Source organism: Misgurnus anguillicaudatus, chromosome 9 (assembly GCF_027580225.2).
Source record: "Misgurnus anguillicaudatus chromosome 9, ASM2758022v2, whole genome shotgun sequence".
In the NCBI taxonomy this organism is placed as follows: Eukaryota; Metazoa; Chordata; class Actinopteri; order Cypriniformes; family Cobitidae; genus Misgurnus; species Misgurnus anguillicaudatus.
Window position 1 is genome coordinate 35,664,321 of NC_073345.2, and position 26,193 is coordinate 35,690,513.

Consider the following 26,193-nt stretch of genomic DNA (forward strand, 5'->3'; position numbering starts at 1 on the left):
TATTTGGGGGAAAACCGAGAGGCCTTAGCGCGAAGCATACAGACGGAGAGGAAAAACCCATCCCTTGCACAAAGCTCGAAATAAATCAATGGACTGAATGAAGACCGCCTATGACGCCTATCGATGCCTGGCCAAGGATTTGGATGCGTACGCCATGAACCCAGAGATGACAATGGACATTGGCAACCTACACGGTGGAATAAGCCACGATCAGGACTTGATGAGTAGCCACAGCCCCCATCACAATCGGAACGCGGGGGCTTCTTTACGGATACACCAGGATCTGACCGTGGCATCGTCGCGCTCCGCGATGGTCTCCAGCATGGCATCGATTCTGGACGGCGCCGGAGGAGAGTACCGTCCGGAGCTGTCGCTGCCGCTCCATCACGCCATGAGCATGCCGTGCGACACATCCCCGCCCGGGATGAGCGGTACGTACACCACGCTGACCCCGCTACAGCCATTACCGCCCATCTCGACGGTGTCCGACAAATTCCACCATCCGCATCACCACCACCATCACCACCATCAACGTCTCTCTGGGAACGTGAGCGGGAGTTTTACTCTCATGCGGGATGAGAGAGCTCTACCGGCCATGAACAACCTCTACAGCCCCTATCATAAAGACATGAGCGGGATGGGTCAGAGCTTGTCCCCCCTGGCCAGCAGTCCGTTAGGAAACGGCCTGGGCTCCATCCACAACGCCCAGCAGTCGCTCCACAACTACGGGGCGCACGGGCACGACAAGATGCTGAGCTCCAACTTTGACGCCCACACTGCCATGTTGGCCAGAGGGGACCAGCACCTCTCCAGGGGCCTCGGTGGCCCCGCGGCGGGCATGATGCCCCATCTGAACGGGATGCACCACACCGGGCATCCGAGCCATCCTCAATCCCACGGGCCCGTGTTGGCTTCCAGCCGGGACAGACCGCCCTCCTCCTCCTCCTCGTCCGTGACTCCGGGCGCCGGCTCGGGACAGCTCGAGGAGATCAACACCAAAGAAGTGGCTCAGCGCATCACGGCCGAGCTGAAGCGCTACAGCATCCCGCAGGCCATCTTCGCGCAACGGGTTCTGTGCCGTTCGCAGGGCACCTTGTCGGACCTGCTGCGGAACCCGAAACCCTGGAGTAAACTCAAGTCCGGACGGGAGACGTTTCGGAGGATGTGGAAATGGTTACAGGAGCCCGAGTTTCAGAGGATGTCGGCCCTTCGGCTTGCAGGTAAGACAAGGTATCTGCTTTTCCAAATAAAAATCCCTCATTGATGTTCAACTGAACGCTGCTTGCTTGCTTGCTGCTGTTGTTGTTGTTGAAATGCGTGACGTTTTATTTAGCTAATATTGATCAATATGGGACGATCAATATTGAGAACAACCTCAATATCATTTTATGTTATAAACACAAAAAATATCTTTTTATATTTCTGTTCAGTAAAAGTCAATTATTATTCATTTCAAGTGCGCATTGTTTTGTTTTATTAAACGCGTTTTTATTTTATTTAATTTGGAAACATTCAGGACTACAGGATTTAGTTGTAGATAATTATTGCACAACTACTTTGAACATTTTTATACACTTTATCTTTCATTTAAATAATAATAACTTGCATGAAATGTGTACATCTATTGTTTACCATTACACAAGGTCATCAGATTTCATTTAAAATGTTGTATAATAATTTATAATGACAGGATGCATTGAAAGAGGAGTTTTATTGTGTGTATGTGTGTGTCTCTGTGTGTTAAAAAAAGCTTCAGGCTGTGAATAGGGATGTGCTGGTAATTAGTGGACTCAATGTTATTCCCCATCAAACTGCCCTCCTGCCCCTCTACAGCACGCGTGTTGCCCCCTCTAGCGATGCTTAGCGCAGACTTCTGTTCCTTTGTTCAGCTGAAGAAAACGCAGCATCTGATTTGAGCTCCGTTCCTTTGACATTATCAGCTCAGTTTGGATGTGCTGTAGTTTCGTTCAGGTGTTTTGTAGGTGTCAGGAATGGTGTCATGTTGTTGAATAGGATCCTATCAGTGCATTACAATAAAAGCTTGGTGCGTATCGATTTTTAATTTGTACGTTGATGCACAATTATTCAGTGAAATAATGGACAGCTCTGATGTCTCGTGTGCGCGTCGGCCAACAAAACACGCAGCATAAAACCTGTGCATTAACACTTCAGCTTGCTTGCTTGCTTAGATGTATAGGCTATTTGTTCAGTGCGTATGAATTAAACCATGCCAAATGTACTGATTTTTGTATGGCATGAACTATTTGCATGAATATAATTTAAACTCAATTGAAAATTAAAAGCAATACAAGGCAGTGTGTTTAGGAAACAAAATTCATGTTGTAAATATAATTCTGCAACATATTCTCATTGATTATTTGAATGTGGTTTAACAACATATGTCCAGCTAATGAAATGCTCTGTATGAACAGCCAATAGTGCTTTAGGATGAATGCAAACAAAACAAAACAAACATTTGTTTCTTTATCTCACATGAATATGATAGTGATATTAAGAGGATTTTCAACAGCATTAAGGATAGTGCCGAAGCCTCATGGACGTTTGGAGATGTTTGCTGTAGAAGCTTTAATGCTCCGTCCCTGCAGGGTTCCAGTCTCACAGATGGCTTTGGGTTGGGGGGGTATTATGTGATCTGCAGGGGAATTGAAAAGAAGAACAGAGGCCGCAGTGACTCCATGAATTATTGATAGAAATCTCTGCGTGACCCTCAGCTCAACGCACAAAACGTCACCTTGTCTTGGGTTAAACAGGCAGAGATGTGCGGCCCAGCACCTGCCTTTTGTTCAAACGTTCTGGAGCGTTTGAAAGGAAATGTGCAGGAGAAATCCACAGTAAAAGGAACTGCACATTATGACATCATGTCATTGTAAATGACATCATGGTCTGACCCATACAGAAGAAGTTGTATTGATAAAATCATAAATTCATGCAATGTGTAATGCAACATAACGCAAGCATGTAAATGTGCTACAGTGTAAAAACAAACTGCACTGTAAATTCATGCAACATTCACCAAAGTTTTAACGCCAAGACACATTGCATATGCTTAACAGAAAAAATACACCATTATGTATTATTTCTAGGTCACTAATAGTGTAAATGTAGTATTTTTAAAGGTAATTTATCAGTCTTAACTCTTGTACAAAAGATCAGATTTTCTTGTTTATAATCGTAAAACATTCTCAATTCTTTTTGTGAGATCTGTGGAATCTCAATGATACACTATTATTAGTCATTAAATTTACTCTTGTCATGTTGATAATGTCATTTAAATACACATTTTTGAGATTAAATTACAAGATAATGCATCACAAAAGCATTTTCACTAAGCATTCTGGGAAGCAGAAATCCTAGATTTTGTAACACAGATGAATTAAGATTTTGGTTCCCAGAATGCTTTGCATGAGGCTGTTATTTTATAGTTTTATTTTGTAAAGATAATATGTTTAATGTTTAATGTTCACTTAACTTTGAACAAACTGTTGCCAGAAAATGACATAAATTTACATTTACAGTAAGTTACTGGCAAACAGAATTGTTTTACAGTGAATGACTGTACATTCATAAACAGAAACTGCTCTGTTATGCATTCTGTGATATATTGACTTACGAAATGACAATCGTGTTTCTTTAAGGTTAGAAAGTGCAGGCGTCTGATATTACTGAAGAAAACCAGCCTGTCTCTGTGCTATTAATTTAGTCAAATGAAAGGTGGCACTTGAGTGGACCTCATTCCAGTCACACTACACAAGCAATCAGCCGGTGAGAGAGAGGCCGAGTCGCTGCTGTCCGGTGTGGACAAACAACTTTATTAACTAAATGATCAAAAGGGACAAGTACGGTTAAATGAGTCAGGAACTGATTGAAAAAGAGGCAGGTGCAGGGGAACCATGCGTCCAGACCGTAAATAAGATAAATAAATATACATCTGACCCATGCTGAGCTGAACAGGTTGGGTTCTGAGAGATGTCTCTCTTGATTTGGACTTCAGAGGAAATTATTTTGGTTTGCAATGAAACAAATATTGAACTGCCTGTTGTTGATAAGCAAAAATAAAAGACGTCTAACAAAAGTCTAAATCCACCAGCAAAAAAACTTTTTTAATGATTACAATGTAAAAAATTAGCTGTAATTATGCAGGTGGTTGCCAGTAACTTACTGTAGAAGATAAAGACTGAAAATATTTCATGCTCATTTAACTTTGAACAAACTGTTGCCACTAAATAACATAAATGTAAAATCTACGGTAAGTTACTGCAGCCAGTAATACCCTGTAATACTGTAATTTCTACAGACATTTTTTTACAGTGCACATTTTCATTATAGATTATATTATCAGAATTACAGTAAAAAATCACTTAAAATGTCTAAGTATGTTGTGTTGTGTTGCACTTTTGTTTTTATATTCTCCAGCAGTCTATTATTTGTGTGCTGTTAAAACAGCCAATTTCTACAGGAAAATGCTGTTTTTTTAACAAAACAGTAAAATACTGTAAAATAATTTACATCCTAAACTTAAATGGTTCAAGACAACTGGTTTCCCAAATTAAATGAGTTGCCAGGGTATTAAAACAGAATCATATTTTTAAATATAGGGGGATTGTAAATTAACGGTAGTAGAACTGTAAATTAACAGTAGCTGGCAACTTAGCTGCCGGTAGTTTACTGTTATTTTACAGCAATTTTTTACAGTGTACTGTATATATTAAAGAATAAGGTTGATGTGCTTTAAAGACTTGATTTCCAAAGAGGTGATGTATAGTAAAGATGCAAAAAATCTCAGTAGCATCACATGACATTGGTGATCCAATCAGAGACGCAGTTCAGTGTGTTGTTTTTAAATCGGGACAAAGTGACTAAAATAGCCTCTTACAGCTGATGGTTATTTTGGTTGTGATGTTCAGTAATGTGTGTGAGCTATGTCACCTTCTCAAACAAATATGTGTTGCTGAACGACGGCAGATCGATGCTGGTAATCTCTTAAAGATTAAAAGGGCATTAATGCTGGCAACAATAACATAAACGTGTGCACCCAGTACGCATTGATCTGGAACCCGATCCGGACTTGTTCCAGTAAAGCTGACGCTGCATGGGAGAACGTTCCCAGCACCCGACTGACTCCACGCAAAAACCACTCCTGATGATCTATTCTGAGCGCCTCTCACTGCCTTTGTTTAAAAGCATAATTAAAACCTGAGCAATGATAACCAAGGCCGGTTGTTTTCAGGTGAATTTCAGAAGGCTGTTAAATCACTCAGAGATGCGGCCGCCGGTGACCTTCACATGCAGGCCGAGGCCTCGCGTGGCGTTTGATAATCGTAATGGCTTTGCAGAGCTTTGAGGGACCTTTTAGTGATGAGATTCTCTTCTCAACCCAATAAATGTGTAACACGCGGCAAGACAATGAAATAATCCCAGAAATATGATTGAGACCACTGATTGTGAGATATATGGCCTTTGTTCAGACAGAAAACAGGCCAGATTTATTGTCCTGATGAATCTGAACGTATAGGAAATAAAATACACTGCAAAACAAATCCCTTTCTTGAAAAAAATCATAAATATTACTAAAAAATTACAGTGAATCTTAAAATTAGACAAAAATGCAATTTCACGTTGCAATTATAAGCCTTGAATTTTGTAAAAGCTTGCATTTAAACTAAAATATTTGAATTTATAATCCAGTCTAACTATTCATAAACAGAAAATGTATTATGAAATTTTGTATTACAAAATTTTAGTATAGATTGCATTAAACAAGAATATTTTGTTTTAAATTCATTTTCAAAATGCACAATAACAGTCTTATTTATTTATATAGTGCCTTTTTTAACATTTTTTACGCTGTTGCATTGTTTTAAAGCAGCTTTACATGAAAAACTAAAAAAGAAACCATAGAAAATAGGACAATTATTAACTATATGGTACATAGAATACAATATATAGTATTGAAAATGTTAAATTCTAATAATAATCTAATAAAATGGTTCTTGGACTATCAAACATTTAATTAAACCACATTGCATTATGGGGTGGTGTCCTGGACAGGGCTTATTCTAGTCCTAGACTAAAATGCATGTTTAAACTGCTTTAATTTAAAAACATCTTGCCCTGACTAATTTTAACATATATCTGTGACATTGTTTTGTCTTAAGATGTACATCTGTAGTGTTTTTTGTTTGTAAACCTTCTTTATTGTCCTAATATAAATAAGGCCTAGTCCTGGATTAACCTAAACCCTGTCCGGGAAACTACCCCAATGTTTTTAAGTAAGGGTTCAGTCAAGAAATGTTTTTGTTGTAGGCTAATCAACATTATATTGCCATTGCTGTGGATTGATCTTAATTTTTATTAAACTCAGATTATTTCTTTAAAGGGATTTTTAAGACTCATATAAAGACTTCCACAGTGGTACATTCATCTGTGTTACTTAATTGTGTTATATAATGGTGCTACATACAATAGCTATTGTTCTATTTATGATTGTTGATCATAAGAAATACTATAAAACAGAGTTTCAGTACCTTTGATTATTTTTTTGTTTATATTCACACAACCAATTTGTCTTGAAATAATTTGCAAATGCTGAAGGGTGGTTTTATTCTTAAAATTAGCACAAAAATGTAATTGAACAGATTACAGCTGTTAGGCATGGGCCGGTTACCGGTTTTAAGGTATACCGAGGTTTTAAACCGTCAAGGTTTCAAAACCACTAACATTTTCTGTAATACCGTTTGCAAGGTATGAGCTGTGTTTACACAAAATTAATTAAATCATTAAGTCGTGTAATTTGCATTTAATATATATTACAGAAATTGTATTTATAATTTAAAGACTTTATTTTCACCCAGCATACATGTTGTATGTTGCTTAATAATAAAATGTATTGTGTCCAGTTAAAAAGTTGTTGTTTTTATACGTCTGAAAATAACACATTTTAGTGTTGCAATGGCAAACCGCAATACGGTGAAACCGTGGTATTTTTGCTTAATGTTATCATACCGGCAAAATCTTATACCGGCTCATGCCTAGCTGTTAGTAGTTTCTAGTCAAATCTATCTTAAAAGGAATTTGATTTACTTGTACTTACTTGCCAAAACCAATACAGATCTATTGTGCAATGTTTGTTAAGACTTTTTAACTTTCATGACAGAATACAAAAAAAAGATTTTTTTTACTTCCTTAGATTTGAGTTTTTGCCGTGGCATTATATCTTGAAAATATTGGGTGACTTTCTTCTGATACTTTAAAGTATCTCAAACAGCTGCTGAAATAAAAATATGACAACAGTGTCCAAACATGCACACATTATCACCAGCTTCATCTGAGGTGGATGAGATGCCATTGAGTTTATTTTTCATTGTGTGCTGAGAGATAGATAAATATTACACATCTGTAGTGTTTTTTGTAAGTATGTCACTTCAATATGACATTATGAAGTGAAAAACTGTTTGTTTTGCACATTGAGCACCTGTAATATTTATCATACAGGTGCTCAATGTACACAACAAACAATTTTTCACTTCATAATGTTAAATATAAAAAGATAACATTTTCAACAGTTTGCTATTGCACAATATTGTTCATGTTTTCTTCTGTTTCTTCATTTGTGTGTTTTGTGTATCAAATAACTGACTAACTTTGATTGTGTCATTGATCTTTATTTCTGGCAGATATTTTCTATCGTCAAACAAAGCCGTGTGTGTTCAGTTCATGTGTTCAGCTTGAGAATAGTGTGTTAACAGAGATGTCTGTGACGGGTGAAAAGTGTTGTATGGCTTTAGTTTGGAAGTAAATCCGCGGTGATAGGTTTATCTGTGAGCGCTGGCTCTGAAATGTCTTGTGATTCGGGTGGGTAGCTGTCAGCACGCTTCATCTTGAGCAAAGGGCAAAAGTTTTGCTCACCAAACTGCTGTCAGTAACCGAAGTGCAGGCAAAACATGTTGTTATCACATGAGAGGGAATTCGTCTGTCAGTTTTTATTGGGGTTTCTCTCAGCTGGGTTTATGTTACTGATATCTAAGTTGAACCTCAAATTATCAATATAAATAAACTCATGTGTGCCGCATGTTAAAGTTTAATCTGTGTAATAGAGCCACTGAGAGCAGACTGAGGTAGATTTGCTCTTTCACCCTGATACATTTTCTGTTTATACGAGATTGCGTCTCTCTCTGTACACATGCTTACCAGATGATGTAACAACACTATAAGAAAAAAGCTGTGAATTAAATACATTACTGTGTTAATATAGGTAATGTGGTTCACCTAACCAGCTTTATTTGTCTTTTGTAATTTAAGAAGTTTTGGGTGAAATATTCCAACGTGATGTCATGATACGTGTGTATTTTTACGTAAAGTGTGGTTGTACCAAAGAAGTACATTTACTTGCGTTTTAAAACACACTGAAACGTATCGATGTATTGACAGGACTGATATGTTAATTATTTTCGTATTAACAGCTTTACAAATTTGTACGTATTTCTATTCATAAATATTAAAATCACGGGCATTGGCGTTTCTTCCTCATATTAATGACATGTTTTCAGTTGTATTTTCTGATGTATTTGTTTAAGAGTCATTTACCGAATGAAATGTTCATGACTTTCAGAGAATTACACAATATTAAACAAAACTACACTTGAAAACCTTGAAATGAATAACATTTCTGTAATCATTTAACCATTTGGTATACTGTAAAAAAAATTCAGTAGAAATTACAGTGTTACTTGCAGCTGGTTGCCGGTAACTTACCACAGATTTTAATTTATGTTATTTACTGGCAACATTTTGTTCAAAGTTTGCATGAGGTTGTTATTGTATAGTTTTATTCTGTAAAGATGAATATATATTTAAAATGTATTTTACTTTGAACAAACTCTTGCCAGTAAATAACATAAATTTAAATCTACGGTAACTTACTGGCAACCAGCTGCAAGTAACACTGTAATTTCTACTGATTTTTTTACAGTATATTTAGAATATTTAGTTTGTTTCTTATGACATACAAAAGGTGTTTTCTCCCATGCAACAATAATTACACCAAAACACAACATAAATTCACAAAAGATGTTCATTTAATTCATTCGCTGTAATCCGCATCTTTAAAATGTATACAATTGCGCAGAACAGATCCAAATTCAGCCTTTTATCCAGCGATCTTGATCCCAGTTCTCATCAGTGACTGTAAACAACAAATCCTGTGTTCGTTATTAATTCGAATTCAAATATTTTGCCTCAAGAAGCTTTACGGCAGTGATATCAAACGCTCATTGGCTCTTGTGTGCTACATCACAAATTTGCGACATTTACGTCTTTTTTAGTCGCTGTACTTTTGAAAATTGAAATGCGTGCCTTGATATAGAGAAGCCGGATTAAGGGTATCATAGGGATGATCGATAATTTGCATGCGATTGTCATTGCGCATCTCGCCAGCGAAAACGGCTCCCCGACCAGCAGCAAATCGCCATCAGCCGCCCACAGATGTAGCGGCACCCACCACACAAAGCCACAGTTCACCGACAACCGGGGCAATTTTGCATTAATTATCGCCAGACTTATCGCCTGCAATATGTCCCAGCTTGTCGGTGAACTGTGGCTTTGTGTGGTGGATGCCGCTCCATCTGGGAGCAGGTGATGCCGATTTGCTACTAATCAACGAACCGGCTTTACTGACGAGATGCACATGATATCGCATGCGAATTATTGTGCAACCCTAGGGTATCCTTGATGAAATTTGAAATTTCACACATAAATTTTAGTGATTACACTTATGTTTGTTATGCTTTTTATTTCTAACAGTACATGATTTTAATAAACTGTTTTGGGTAGGTTTAGCGGTAGGACTATATTAGCGGCTTAAATATTTTTTAAATGTTATTGTTACAAAAAAATTCCTACAAATTTCTGTCCATTACGTTGCATAATATTAAAAGAATACATTACGTATTTTAAACATTTTTGTATAAAAGAGGTTTGGGGTAGGGTTTATCGTAAGGTAAATAGGCAACATTATGGATAAAATGGTTAAAGGGAAATTATACAACAATCTTTATGGTATGAAAGATTTGTAATTGTTTTATGTTTTATAGCTGTAAAAAGCATAATAATGCTAGGATTAAATGTTGCAAATATGTCTACATTGTACGCTTCAGCATTTATTTAAACATACAACAAAGTATGTTTTGTAAAGTTATGTGTTAATACTGCTTATTAACAGTGAGAGCAGTTCTGTCCTGAAAAAGTCAAAAGACATTAACTTGCTATAGTGTGAAATTGAGAAAAATGACTTTTTAGTTTAGACTTTTTAGTGACTTTTAGTTGTAAGTTATTTTCTTCATAGTTTCTTTTATCAGAAAACAATGAAATTGACTTATCCACACGATAAAGGAGGTTTTGAACGTCTTTAACTAATTTTTGACCAAAAGTAAAGTTACTTTGCACTTTTTACTTTGCCTTTGCTCTTGTAGGGCAGTGTTGTGTTCTTGACTCTGCTGGCAACTTTTAACTTTAGCTATGAGGATAGAGACAGAAGTTTATGTTTGCTTTTCCAGAGGACAGGACATGATAACACCTGACGTAATATATTCACTATTCACTAATTTATATTCATTATTCATATCAACTCTGAGGCCTTTTCTTTGACAATCCACTATAAAACACAACAGAATATGAAAATAAAGACACAAGTGGTGTGATGTGATCAGGTTTGTGATGATGTGTTTATTTTGTAGATAGTTTAGCATCAAGCGAGTGTGTTTAAGTGCATGAAGTAATCAGTCGGACTCATTTATCTGTCACTTTTCTGCATTGGTAAGCACTGAGTGTTTGTTTGTGAAGCTGATTGGGTCGTTCACTCATGTTGTTGACAAGTGTTACATCATCAGCATTGTTTCAACACAACGTTTGTTCATGTTCTGATTGGCCGTATCAGTGTGCTGATGTTTCTGTCTGGAAACAAACCTTTGAGCTCTAATGTCATCATGTTAGATCCGGCTGAACTCTGACCTCAGGACAGCCATTCACATTCATGCATTTACTTGATTACAGGCGTTTATTTCTCTCATTTGTTGTGAATCTGTGGTCTTGATCGTCTAAATGTCAGTGGAATTCGTAATCGTTACAAACTATCAAAGCAAGTGTCATTAAGGCATCTTACAAAATGTTTGTTTGGTTTGAAGTGATAAAACCAGGGCTGGAAATGGCAGAAATTCACTGGGGGGACTCTAATTTGGGGAGGGTTACATTCTTACATGACTTCTTAAATGTGTTTAAAATAACCAATAACATTAAAAAACATATTTATGTTCACTGTAAAATTGCTGTAGTTATGCAGCTGTAGTTGACAGTAACTTACTGTAGATTTACGTTTGTTTAAATTTAAATAAACATTAAACATTAACAAGTTACAGAATAAAACTATAAAATAACAACCTCATGCAAAGCATTCTGGGAACCATAATCTGAATGATAAAAACAGAAAAAGGTTGATGAATGTTCATTTAACTTTGAACAAACTGTTTTTAAACATCCATTTAAATATACAGTAATTTACCAGCAAACAGCTGACAGTAATACTGTAATTTATACAGAGTTGTTTTCTTGAGTATTTACTGTAAAAAGGGAAAAGTTGGATCAACTTAAAAATGACTTTGATTGAAAAGTTGTTTCAACTACTTTTTTTAGTGAAACTAAAGTGAAATTTTAACTTAATTGGGTGTTACCAATTAACATATTTTTAAGTTGATCCAACTTTTCACTTTTTACAGTGTAAGTCATACAAACTTTTAATAATACATTTGTCCTCAGGTTAAACAGATTTTTTAGACTCTGAAAATTTGAATATTTAGTTCATGGATATTTTAAAGGATCTCATTCATTCTGTGTTTTTGAAGCTTTAATTGTGTTTACAGTGCGCAATATAACACGTGTTCATGTTTCATGTGTAAAAAAACACGGTATTTTTCACATAATTTACTTAACCTATTTCACTGTCCTAATAACGCGCTGATGTCTTCCTTCAGAAATATTATAACGAGTTCTGATTGTGTAGTTTGTTTAGTGTGTTGTGATTCGATAGCAGCTTTGCTTGCCGTTAGCATAGCTGGCGACTGACGTATTTCTGTGGGCGGAGTTTAGTCAAAAAACTGTTCTAGTGATGTCATTAAAGCAGGAAGTAGAGGACTGTAGTCCAAACCGCCCTTTTGCTGTAGGCTTTGAAAGGCGAATTCTGTAAAAGGAAATATATCACCTGGCAGTGAACTTTGACCTTTATCATTTTACAGGTATTATTTATGCTCCAACAGCAACATTGCACACTAACTAATGTTTGAAAAATGGGATCAGGAAGAACGTGACCTTAAAATAAGAAGAACATTTTTAAATGAAATCGATAGATGATCAGTCATACAGTGCCACTGTGACTGTGAAGTGTCATCTGAAAAGCTTGTTGATCCATTATTCAATTTTTAAATGCTATTAAGTTGTTTAAATATAATTCCTTTATTTATTAACACAGTTTCAAATATTCTATCCAGTTTGTGGTGGAACTCCTAAATTCACTCCCAGTCGAACCGCATCCCCCCATTTCCAGCCCTGGATAAAACCAAAAGAGATTTTGTGTTTAAAATGACAAAACTTTGTAAAACTGTCAATCATAGTGGATTATGTCAATACTTGGGTTGTGCAAAAATATCAATACAGCTTACTATTGCGATAGTTTCTTTCACAATAGTGTATTGATAGTCCAACCTCTATTGTCGATATCTTTTGCCGCTTTTTCATTGAATAGTACCCCACGGGTTGGGTTTGGGTCCGCTCACTTTTGGGGGCTTTTTGTATTTCCCAATACTTTTTAGTACCACCTCAGTTCCAAGCGAGCAGAGCTAATACTAAGACGTGACATGAAGACATTGTAGATCACTGATTGGTCTGAGAGAATCGTGACTACCAGCGTTATTGCTAAATGCAAGATTAGCTATATTTGTTGTGAGTGGGCTATCTTGAGCAAACCTGTTGTTATCTGTGCTTTGTTGGAAGATCCCAAACTCCCTTTTAGCGGTGAAAAACATCCACAGGCTGAGAATCTGGAACACCATACCTGTGTTTTCCAGACAGGAGCGGAGCGTGTCTACTGACAGGTGTTTGTACAGAAACCGTCAAGTGAGACAGAGGTAGTAATAAACGTGATGTCAAACATTTATTTGTGACTGAATGTAAATGAATGTAAGGGAAACACTGCTTTCCAATGATGCTCGCTCTCACTTTTTGTATGATGTCACAGCACTAGACAGCGCAAATATAATGACACGCGTATTATCCCTCCGCCTCCAAAGTGATACTAAACTCAATGGAAAAGGTAACCGAGCCAAAGTAAAAGTGAGCTGACAAGACCCGACCTGTGGGTTTCTATGCAATGGAAAAGCGTCACTATTGAGCAGGGTTCCTCAATAAGCACCAGAGACAAACGCTTGGCCCGCTTAACTTTTTTAAAGCGTATAGTAATAGGCATCTTATCGTATACATGATCACATGTACATGCAGCATGCCACATTTACCATGATATGTATCGTGAGGCCTATGACTTCATATTTCTATGAAAAATCATATTGGCATTCGTTTGCTGATGACATTTTATGTTTTTTATCTAATGCAACAACATTTTCCCAGTTTAATACCAGCTTCAATACAAGCTAAACACTATCAACCACATTCCTGGCCTAAGGTAACTGAAAATTATTTGACCTCATAATAAAAAGATGAAATGACTGATTATATATATATATTTTATACATATTTATAAAGAGAAAAGCTTAAAGTTTGTGATAATGCTCTTGTATTAGACCTGAAACATTCCTTTACTTTCTGATGCCGCTGTATTTAATTCTTTCATAGTCGATAACAGTGGCTAAAGCAAGATGATATACCATAGAGAATAGGGGGATCTCTCTCTCTCTCTCTCTCTCTCTCTCTCTCTCTCTCTCTCTCTCTCTCTCTCTCTCTCTCTCTCTCTTTCACTCTCTCTCTCTCTCTCTCTCCCATTTCTTCACGAAGTGTCCACCATCCTCCACATTAAGGATATCTGCACATGCACAAAATGACACAGCTAAGTGTAAGACTATAGCATAATGCATTTAGCAAGTCGCTTCACTTTAACAGACACACACACACTCACACAAACACACACAGACACACACAGGGCACTTCCAGGCGGGTGTGTGCTTAGAAAATGGTTGATATTGTGATGAGATAGCAGGGTTGAAGCTTTCAGCTGGCCGTGTTAACAGTGAATGCTGTGAGAGTTAAAAACACAACGCATATAAAAAAATGATTTGGTCTCATCTGTTATTTGGGTTTCACAGAACAAGTGAAAACATCATTACTGATCGTGTTTTGTGGTGAAATATTGATCTTCTCCCCCCCGCTCTCCTGCTGTTTCTCAGTGTCTCTTATATTTGTGTTTTCTTATATTAATCTGATGACTTCTGTATTACTATGAGATCCATATGACAGACAGGAAATAATTCAATCACAGATATGATATACAATTACATGGCCAATATTTTCTAATAAAACTTTATTTAATTTAAAATATTTTCAATCATTTAAAAATCAGTAGTCCCAAGCTGATATATAGTAAAGTCTGCCTGTATTGAGCAAATATTGTTAATATTTTTTAAACAGTATTCAGTCATTTGCATTAGAACCATAAACAATATATTGCAACAAAACAACAGAAACTACTTGTATAATTCAGTAAAGTGTTCAGAGAGCAGATGGTTTTTGTAAATGTATTATCCTGAAAAACAGATTGAAACAATGACCGTGAATTCAGAACAAAAAAGTTTTTAATGCACTTAATGTTATTTTGCACTTATATTTATTTACGTTAAGCTTGAAGTCTGTGTGATGAGATCGACTCGTATGTACAGTATTCATCTGGATATTATCATTGAGTATATCAATGGCGGCTCATGACTGCTCATTTGAGGGGCGCAAATTCAAAATAAGTGTCTTCAAAATGTGTGTTGCTTGTGTTTTCAAAATATGTGTTTGTTGCGTCATGTGAACCATGTTTATCACGTGTTTTCTCAAAATGAGTGTCTGCTGCACATGTGTCAAAATTGTTTATGATAAAAGAGACGCTCACGTTCACAAAATACATGCAATTCACTCCCTTAACAGTAAACTGAGATTATGTGAGTATGTGAGCAAACGCGAGCGTCTCTTTTATCATAAACCCTTTAGATGCGTCTGCAGCAGGCACTTATTTTGACAAGACACATAATGCACATAGGTTCACTCGACGCGCCGAACACATATTTTGAAATGACGAACCACACACATGATGGGCTACATATATGTTGTGACGAACATCGCATCGAGCGCCCTCGAAAATAAAAGTGACCGGCCACCACTGCAGTATATAAAGTACATGTTTGAAGTTGTGATTATATGGAAGTTTTTATTTGCCAATTTTAAATAAATGTATTAATTATAGAAAACTGTACGCAAGTCAGAGCCCATGGTGTAGTGGGCAATGTTCCGTCATGTGGTGCTTTTGTACTTTCGGCGACCCAAGTTCGATTTGCAGTTGTGGTCATTTGCCGATCCCATATACCCCTCTCTTTCCTCCCTGTACTTTCCTGTCTTCTCCTCACACAAAAAATAACTATAAAAAAAACTGGGTAAGACTTCACAATAAGGTTCATTAGTTAACATTAGTTAATGTGTTAACATGAACAAACCATGAGCAATACATTTGTTACAGTATTTATTCATCTTGTTAATGTAAGTTAATAGAAACAAAGCTTTTAATTGTTTGTTCATGTTAGTTTACAGTACATTAACTAACGTTAACAAGATTTGAATAAAATATTAGTAATTGTTGAAATTAACATTAACAAAGATTAATAAATACTGTTAAAGTGCATTTCATTATTCATGTTAATTAATGTAGTTAACTAATAAACCTTATTGTAAAGTGTTACCGAAAACTGTATGCAAAATATGTGCCAAAATTGAAAATTAAATAAAAATTCTTCATTTTCAATGCATCTCCAGTCAAATAAAAAATTAACTGGATCAACAAAAATTTCCATGGTTTTAATTTATTTTAATTTAATGAATTAATTATTTTAAATTTGGCAGAAAAAAATCTTCCATAAATATCAGCACATATACGTTAAACTTGTGATGACATTGGCTCATATATATTGTACAATATACATTTAATGCCGAATGATTATATTGGCTCATATGTACAATATTTTTAATTTGTAATGACACTGGCACACATATAAATATATATATATATATATATATATATATATATATATATATACCGGAGTAGGCTATACATTTAAAGAAGAAGGTCTCTTTGATGACATCAGACCTTGTCATCATTGCATGACGTTTGTGTTTTGGCCGAATTCTTATTAAATTTCTATTACAATTTGCATCCGATTCTAAAAGGATCAAATCAGATCCCATTTAAATTCCTGTTTTATTCCATTAACTTTTGCAGAATTTAAGTTGATCCAGTTGTATTTAAACAGTCTTTTAGGACTGATTGTGAATTACGATAGATTAGCAATCCATTAATATTGCTTTAGAAGTTTTTCACCAGGAACCCCCATTCAAAACTATAAAGACTGACTGTTACTACTAAGAAACAAAAATCTAAGAAACAAACGTGATCTTCTTGGATGTTTAACAACGTGATTTACACTTTCAGATTGAATTTGCAGTAAATGGGAGGTACATAAAATTCCAATACAAGTGAGGTGATAATACAAGCCAGTCTTTGAATTTCTCATTAATTACTTAAGGTGCAATCTGATACTCAATACAGACAGATCTGATCGATTTCATACGGCCCGGGCATTTAAAGCATCGAGGAATCTGTTTAGATATGAGCAGACCGACCGTGCGGTTTGAGTCGTTGTGCTGGACTCTGTCTTCTTACACACACATTGATTTACATTCGTCAGCCAGGAAAGATAAACCAGTAGTGTAAGAGCGGCTCTAACACGTTTGATGAAAGCAGGGAAACCAAAGGTATTGATCACATTGATTTAACTCAAATGCTTCTAGAAAAGCCCAAAGTTGACCCCCCATCCCACCGCAGAAATGGTAAATCCCTTTGAATAATATAATTGCTTTTTTGATCGCACTGTAAAGCACCATGAGAGCTGCTCTTGATGGAGTCACTGTAGCGTGGCGTCCATTGACTGCCCAGATTGCGGCTCATTGTGTGCGTGCGTGTGTGTGTGTGTGTGTGTGTGTGTGTTTGGTGATGATGATGATGATGGGAAAACTCACAGCTCCACAGAAACTGGAGTCTGGAGCTTTTATCCAGAGCACTGCTGAACTCCATCAGGGGCTCATAAAGAGAGATCGGATTAGGAAGTAAACATTGATCCTTTCATTTTACTAGGAATAGCTAAAGTAGAAGCTCAGCTGTCTATGTTTACTCTTCGATACAATTTTAAAAGATTTTTTGGTTACACTTTATTTTAAGGTGTCACTGTTACATTGTAATTATATATTTAAGTACCAAGTAATAATCATCAACAACATCAACATACAGTACTTACTGTAGGGTTAGGGTTTGGTTTAGGATTGCATGTAATTATGCATAATTAACTGCTATTACTATAATAATTACATGTAACGTGTAACAAAGACACCGTAAAATAGTGTTACCGATTTTTTTTTATATTTCCAAAAAAACGTAATAATCAAGTAAGTAATCAAAAAATCCTACAGGAATTTTAAGGGAATTTCTATCATGAATAGAAACCAATCCTACAGGACCTGAATGAAGACTAATTGCTAATGGAATTCTGTTTCATAACAAGGATTAATAACATCCTTATTTAATGTTATTAGGATTCTTTACAAATATCCATTAGCAAGAATCCTGTACTCATCTTGAATTCGTTTGATGGTTCTCATCACAGAAAGGCTTTCCACGCAGCAAAAAATTTATTTTCAAGAAAAAAATTTCTTAGTATTTTTGTCTTGTTTTGAGGATATCTCAAAATTCTTAAATTAAGATGCTTTTTCTTGATGAGCGGGACGACCCAAGAAAATAAGTCTAGATTTTAGATCAAACATATGAAATTAAGTGATTTTGTGCATAAAACAAGCTAAAAAAAAATCTTAGGGGAAAGCAGAAAAATCTTATTCAAGAAAAATGCAAGAAAATTTTGCTTACCCCATGGGGGATTTTTTTGCTTGTTTTATGCACAAAATCACTTAAATTTGATATTTGTGGTCTAAAAACTAGACTTATTTTCTTTGGTCTTTTTACTCATCAAGAAAAAGCATCTTAATTTAAGAATTTTTAGATATTTTTACTGAAAACAAGACTTTTTTTAAACATTTTTTTATTATTATTTTCACATTTAATATTAAATAAAATGATGTACTCTGTATAGGGACGTCCCTGTAATTGTGGTAAACTAAACTAGTTAACTAAATAGAAAGCAGTGTGTGTTTTGTTCAAGTGTCAGTAATGGAGGGTTGTAGTAGAATGGAGTTCACTGCTCAGGTTACTTTGTGTGTTACTGATGGAGGAAGAGCGCCATCTACTGCTGACAACAATGTACTGCTTATGAGATCTGTGTCTATAGCTATGCCAAAATTATATACAGTACACTTATAATGCAGACCTGTCATGCATTAAATTTTTTTAATAAATTAAAATCCTAATACTGTAAAAATGAATCTAAAGTGGATATTGCAATTCAAATTATTTGTCACATACACACATGATGCAACTTGCAATGAAATGTACAGTAGGTAGATATTTTTACTTTCTGCTGTGAAAAGCTCGTGAGAAGATCTGTTGACATCTTGCTGATTAATGTGTCATGCAGGGATGTTTAATTCATGCTGTGTAATGCATCTGCAGTAGCCAAAACCCTTGTACAGGTGTTTCTATAGAGTCACTGTACATTAGATCATCTATAAGTGTACACGATTGTTGTACATCGGTGGTCATTATTGGGTTTATTGAGGATACAGCACTGAATATGTGTGTGTGTTAGGATGTCTCAGCTCAATAAACACCCTCTCTGTTTCTACTGCCTTTGTGTTACTGCATAAATTATACATGCAAAGTGTAGAAATATTGCTGTGCATTTGTCTTTATCAAATATTTAGCTGAAGTGCTGTGATGGGGGCTGTGGAGGGGTTTGAAGTTTTTACACGCAGGACGTCTGCTGGAGCTGCAGTGCTCAGCAACTTATTCACCCCGAGTGCAAGACTTGCGTTTTTTTCCCACTTGGCATGCTGCCTTAATTTTATGACAAATGGGTCTACACTATGTGTGCGTGCGCGCGTGTGTGTGTGTGTCTGCATTGTGTGTGAGTGTGTTTAAAATGATAAAGCAAGAAATTTTATCAGGGTGTGAACACAGCAAAAGTAAAAATGACACACACATGCACGCACACACACACACACACACACACACACACGCACGCACGCACGCACGCACGCACGCACGCACGCACACACACCCACACAATCTGTGTGTCTGCTTGTATTTACACTGTAGTTTCCTCTTTCATAATAGTTTTGTACTCAGTTGAGCTCTTAACCTGATTTCTATTGATCTGGTTTAGGTTCAGTTGTGCATACTTAATTCAGAGCAGTAATCAAATCAAACCTTGACACACAAAGACCCCTGTGTGTATCTGTGTGTCAAGGTGTGTGTGTTTGTGTGTGCTATGACGTGTGTAACAACATAAACGTGGTTTACGAGGACACTTCAGTGTCCATTCCTGTGTCCTTGTTAACCAAATGGATCAAAATATTATAAATGAGTGCATTATAAATGATAGCATTAGACATAAATAATGTTTTTTTATATTTTGATAAATGGTTTTTATATAGTATGAGATTGCTAACAGTGCTAGAATATATACTGGAATATGTGACTTCATAGTCAAATCACCTTCATATGTAAAAATAATGAACAACGATGTTGTCAATGATTTTCTTTAGATTTTTTTTGATATTCAGACTTGCACTAAACACACTGCAAAAAATGACTTTATAACTTAGTATTTTTGTCTTGTTTTCAGTACAAATATAAATATTCTTAAATCAAAATATATTTTCTAGATGAGCAAAATAACGTAAGAAAATAAGTCTAGTTTTGAGACCAAAAATCTACAATTGAAGTGAATTTGTGCTTAAAACAAGTAAAAATATCTGCCAATGATGTGAGAAAATTTAGCTTGAATTAAGAAAAAAGAAAGAAAAAAGAAATCTTATTTGAAGTTTTTTTCTCACCCCATTGGCAGATATTTGTCTTGTTTTAAGCACGAATTCACTTAAATTGTATATTTTTTAGTGATGCACCGATGTATCGGCCACCGATATTTATCGGCCGATTTTTGATGAATTTGAAACCATCGGCATATCGCAATAGCACGAGAAAGGCCGTTACCGATTGTTTATTAATTAACTGCATAAAGAAATCCATTATATGTAAAAAAAATGAGTTAATGTTGTTTATCAAATAAATGCTGAATAGCAAAAACCACCTTTGAAGGTTGTCATGCTGTCTTCTTATATTTGTTTTAGCTTAATTTGTGCCTCTCTTATTATGTTGGTCAGTTGAATGTTAATTAGATCCAATCCGTGTTCAGTAAAAATAATCTGATGCAGAAATAAACTAGCTAATAGACCAACTGTATAGTATTGTATACAAGTGTTTAATATCGGTATCGGCATCGGTCGGCCAGAAGTTATCTTTTTAAATCGGCATCGGTATCGGCCCAAACAAATCCTATCGGTGCATCCCTATTATTTTTGTCTCAAAACTAGACTTATTTTCTTAGGTCACTTTGCTCATCAAGAAAAAGCATCTTAATTTAAGAATTGTTAGATATATTTACTGAAAAACAGACAAAAATACTAAGTACACAAAAAATTTCAAGAAAAAAAATATTTGTATTTTTGTCTTGTTTTCAGTAAAAATATCTAAAACTTCTTAAATTAAGATGCTTTTTTTTGATGAGCAAAACAACCCAAGAAAATAAGTCTCGTTTTTAGACCAAAAATATCAAATTCAAGTGATTTATGCATAAAACAAGCAAAAAAAATCTGCCAATGTGGTAAGAAAATGTTTCTTGAATTTAGTGTTTAAGATTTAAGATTGTTTTGCTTACCCCATTGGCAGTTTTTTTTTTTTTTTTGCTTGTTTTATGCACAAAATCACTTAAATGTGTTATTTTTGGTTTAAAAACTAGACTACACTGATGGGGACAACTTAACTTTCCTGGCGACAACTCCAAACATTTCTACTCAGACACAACTGCTTAACTTAACTACTTAACTCTTTCCACAACAATAGCGAGTTTTTATGGTAATCCATATTTCTACTATAATCCACAAGGTGGCGCTCTTACCTAACTTATAAAACACTGAAGCATCCACTGATCCAAAAACAGTAAAAACTTTGTGTATGTTTTGATCATTGCTCTGAATCTGATCTCTAACTAAAGTCGTATACAAAAACGCAATCATCTCAGCGTTTTGCTCAAAATGTGGTTTGAAGAAACCAACCTATATTTGAGAGGTTTGAAATATATAGGCATTAAACTTTTGTGAAAATCATAAAAAAATAAACTTTTTCTTAAAACGCTGGTGGGGAAAGAGTTAAACATTTTATAAATGATAGTAATGAGAATGAGATTTACTGTAATGAGAGTGATATTTTGTCTATATAGTTTCCTGTTGGTGCTTGACAATAACATATATTTTCTCTCTTTGTGTTTCCCTTTCTAACAAACGAAACCCCTGAAGCGTGCAAACGAAAAGAGCAGGATCCAGGCAAAGACAGGAGCAATACACCAAAGAAATCGCGGCTGGTTTTCACAGACCTGCAGCGGAGAACACTTCTGGCCATCTTTAAAGAAAACAAACGTCCATCTAAAGAAATGCAAATGACCATCTCACAGCAGCTGGGTCTAGAACTCAACACTGTTAGCAACTTCTTCATGAACGCCCGTAGACGCAGCCTAGACAAATGGCTGGACGAGGGAAGTCCAGGGAATATGTCCACCTCCAGCACTTGTACCAAAGCGTGATCCCAGAGGGACGGGGAGGGTTGGGGTGCGCCGGACCCCCGGAAGGGTCGCCGGAGGAGATGCCGGGCGGTCCCGAAGGGTCTGGGGCCGTGGGGAGGGTGGGTCACTCGACAGCAAACTTTATAAGAGAGTGGCAGAGAGACAAACTGCTTACTGGCTTATTGTTGTCGACAGAAAGAACGATGCGTTCTCGTCCAAAGAGAACTTCAGGAAAAACACTGCCTGCCTGACAACTCCAAGGTTTTTCATTTCTCTTCTCTGCTTCAACTTGCTAAAAATGATCCAAAACGCTAAACCAAAAATTAAAAGCAGACTTTCCATTCTGAAGTGAAGTCAATACCAAAGAGGTCAGGACGGTAAAAATGCATTTATGACAGTAATTTCTCAACCATTGCTTTGTCGCTAGAGGTGAAGAGATGACAAACTTCAGCCTTTTACTGTTTTCATTTCCAGAAGTGCTTGTTGAGAAACAGCCCTAAGCTTCAGTGGTTGAATAGGAACTTTACAGTAAACAACCGCATTTAAAACACACACAAGACACAAGAGTTACGTTAGCACTGCAATACAGGTGCAGTTTTACCTCTGTAAGGTAATAAAAAGAGCGCGTGCACCTGTCAGAAGCAAAAGCACAAAACACGGTAATAAAGTCACACTTCAATAAAGTCAGGTTTGTGAGCACAATCCTGAAGCACATTAGATTTGCAATAGATCAGGGGCTGGACCACACCGATGTTCTTCAGTCCTTACAAAATAACTCAGGATGATATTTGTATGATACTGAACTGAAGAACATCCATCTCATGAGCTTCGGCACACACGACATCAGCTTTTAGTTTCATGACTCGACGTGTATTACGCTAATAAATCAAACCCAAGTTGAACAGGCATTGGTAATCAGGGCCTTTACAAGAGTATAAGAGGACAATCTCCACATCAATGCCTGCCATTATAGCTTCGCAAAGACTCATGGGATGGTGGAAAGGACGCAGGGATGTAGACAGACTGAACATCAAACTCTCAGATTCTAGACTCTCTTTCATATACTCCATCACCTCCTCATTTATTATTAAACCAAAGCCAGAAACAAAGACAAACAAAGCCAGTAAGCAGTTCTCTCCCGGTTACACTGAGGGCCAAAGGCTTTTTCGGATCACTCAAAAAGACTTTTTCTATTTATTGACAAATCGACACCAAAGAAACTTTTTCTGCACCTAACTGTTCTGCAAACGAATACTGTTCAAAGGACAACGACAAAGAAAGAAAAAACAACCAAAAAATGAAAAACACAGAACTGCAACGAACAAACAAGGACGACAAAGAGCACGCGGTCGGATGGAGAGTTTGTCGTTTTTGGATCGGTGGGGACAGTGGAAAACAGGAAGCAAAATGGGATGGAAAGGGTTCGGAAACACGCGACGGCGGCTTCACACACGCAGGCAGAATAATGCGTCTCTCAAACAAAGCCGAAGATTGTCTTCAATGTGTGCCTATGCAGTTTTTTTCAACCGAAACGGACAAACTAAACCTCATCAGCTACAAAACCAAAGATTCAGAATTTGTCCCGGCGCAGTTCCCCTCCCCACCCGAGCGCTTTAATGTCCTCTAACAGGTGTATTGATGTGGTGAGGAGGGGCGAGCGGGGATGGATTCATTCAGTGTTGCCTCTCTCCAAACATGGGACGTCAAAGGTTCGGACTACCTCGGTACTTTCCATCATCTCTCATCTCACAGCTAAAACTAAAGGTGTAACTCAGCCTGTTGGGCAGACCAAAGATAAACACCTTAGAGCACATGCAATCTCACCCATTACTTAAATCAAGTATCAAGTAGCAGAAAAACTTCCACTCTTCTTGGTTTTTTACTTTGATAAATGCTAGTTTCTGGCCGCTGAACCTCGTGTCCCATGTTGGAGAGATGCTCAAAGGCACCGTTTTTCCACATGATATTTCCAACTGAAAAGCCAATAATCTGCCAAAACCGCTCACTTACCTGTAGAAAGAAAACTGCAGACTATAGGTCGAATAGCTTTATCCCTTAGGTTGTCTCTTTTTAGAGCTTCTAGTCCAAAGATTCTCCAGCGCCCAGGTGGGCCTGGAGCCTTCATCTGCTTCAACAATACAGTCAGGTCTTAAGGAACTCGGGCCAAAGAGCTTTGCTTGTCTTAGTACTTATATTTTGCCAATGCCTCTGTACAATGTCTTTCCCAGGTTTTGCAATATGTGATTTTATTTAAGTAATTTATATTTGTTATAATTGAGGTCTAATTTAAATTGCCAAAAACTTCCCAGAAACCCTTTTCCCTAAATCGCTTGCCAAAGTTTACATTTCGTTTCGCGTGTACGACACCATCAGACGTATTTATTTATGAGCAGATGTGCATAGCTTTGTTTTCCTTTCGACTTAATTATTTAATGTTATTTAATTAGATGTAATTGTTTTGAATGACTATTTAAGAATTTGCGTGCATCAAAGATGCAGCGCTTCTCTGTTAATTTATTAGTTAGCTTTACTTTAAAAAGCAACACAAATGGGTGTATTTAATTTTTCTTAGAAAGAATGATTTTATAAATGTGGTAGCTATCAGGTTTTAGTTGTGATTTACACGTACGCCAAAATCCTTTTGTCCTTTTGTTGAACAATCTGCTGTTTGATGGCGCACCGCATCAGGGTTCTGTTTCCGAGCAGGACAAGCGACCGATTTTCGCCCGATGTTTTCGAGGCAGATGATACGAGGCCACACGTTAACAGAGATCAATGCAGAACACACCAAAGATCAAACCCACGGATACTGAGAGGGCGTTTATTCATTGCTTCGCTCGTAGAAGGACATAGAGAAATCCCTTAAAAACTAGAAGAAGCTGCTTCCAAGACTGACTCGTGTGTGTGTAAAAAAGTCTTTCTATCTCTATAGTGAGAACCACAGAGGCTACCTCACTGAATTTTCCATTTGTAATTTTAATCGTGTTGATGAAACCAAAGATACCAAAGATTTCTTTTTTTCTCGAGTACGGTCTGCGCTGGACGCCATGCTTTAGATATTTTGATATTCCACTGTTTCTTCTTCTTTCTCTTTGTTTGCGCGAGTTCTTTCGCTCAAATGCAATGGAGCAGCGAGGACTCGATGTCGAGCTGTATGTAGTGCTATGTAGTTCCCATTGCCTTTCGCTGGTCAGAATGTAAAAAACCCAGATGCAAAAATGCTCACAAACAAACACCCATCTGGCACAGAAACATCAACACGTTCTGCATGTTCATTAACCCAACACAGGTCAGAAGAGACCAAATATTTGCTCAAGCACTGGAACGCAAATGACCTGAAATGTGCAAATATTCAAAGTTTCTACTGTTCATTCTAGTCAAAATTTAACAGATTTAGGAGAGAAACTCTCAATGTCCAACATAATGCATTAGATTCCCTTCAGCTGATAAAGTTATTCACAACTGCAAGCGTATGACGTCATCAAGTGAATTGAACCTTTTTAACAAACAGTGTTGGGTAAGTTACTCAAAAAAGTACTTAATTACTAGTTACTAATTAAATCTTCAACCAACCACACTGCGAAAAAATGTATTCAAGAAAAATTGTCTTCGTAGTTTTGACTTGTTTTCAGTAAAAATATCTATATATAAAATATTAAATTTAAGTGATTTTGTGCGTAAAGCAAGCAAAAAAAATCTGCCAATGGGGTAAGCAAAATAATCTTCAACATTTTTCTTAAACACTCAATTCAAGAAAAATTTGCTTACCCCATTGGCAGGTTTTTTTTGCTAAAAAAATCTTGAACATTTTTCTTAAACACTAACTTCGAGATTTTTTTGCTAAAAAATCTTGAACATTTTTCTAAAACACTGAATTCAAGAAAAATTCAAGAAAAATTTGCTTATCCCATTGGCAGATTTATTTTTTAGTTTTTTATTTTTTTGCTAAAAAAATCTGGAACATTTTTCTAAAACACTGAGTTCAAGAAAAATTTAAGAAAAATTTGCTTACCCCATTGGCAGATTTTTTTTGCTTATTTTATGCACAAAATCACTTAAATCTCAAATGTGGAAAAACTAGACTTTTTTT

General features: G+C 36.4%; 1 protein-coding gene across 3 annotated transcripts; it reads left to right on the forward strand.

Annotated features, from left to right (window-relative positions):
* Positions 1-25,007, forward strand: onecut2 (one cut homeobox 2). 3 transcript variants are annotated; one of them, XM_055179398.2, is made up of 2 exons: positions 1-1,220; positions 21,841-25,007. In XM_055179398.2, exons 1-2 carry the CDS (start codon positions 98-100, stop codon positions 22,122-22,124), a joined length of 1,407 nt encoding a protein of 468 aa, XP_055035373.2. In that variant the 5' UTR covers positions 1-97; the 3' UTR covers positions 22,125-25,007. The 3 variants fall into 3 exon arrangements, with proteins under 3 accessions (XP_055035373.2, XP_055035375.1, XP_055035374.2); XM_055179400.2 differs by having other exon boundaries at positions 1-1,230; positions 21,841-22,095; XM_055179399.2 differs by lacking the exon at positions 21,841-25,007 and adding an exon at positions 2,507-3,070.
* Positions 25,008-26,193: the final 1,186 nt, after the last annotated feature.

Coding starts and splice junctions, on each gene's coding strand:
- onecut2 (XM_055179398.2), top strand. CDS start 98: ATGAAGACCGCCTATGACGCCTATCGATGCCTGGCCAAGGATTTGGAT. Junction 1,221..21,840: donor GTCGGCCCTTCGGCTTGCAG/GTAAGACAAGGT, acceptor AAACCCCTGAAG/CGTGCAAACGAAAAGAGCAG.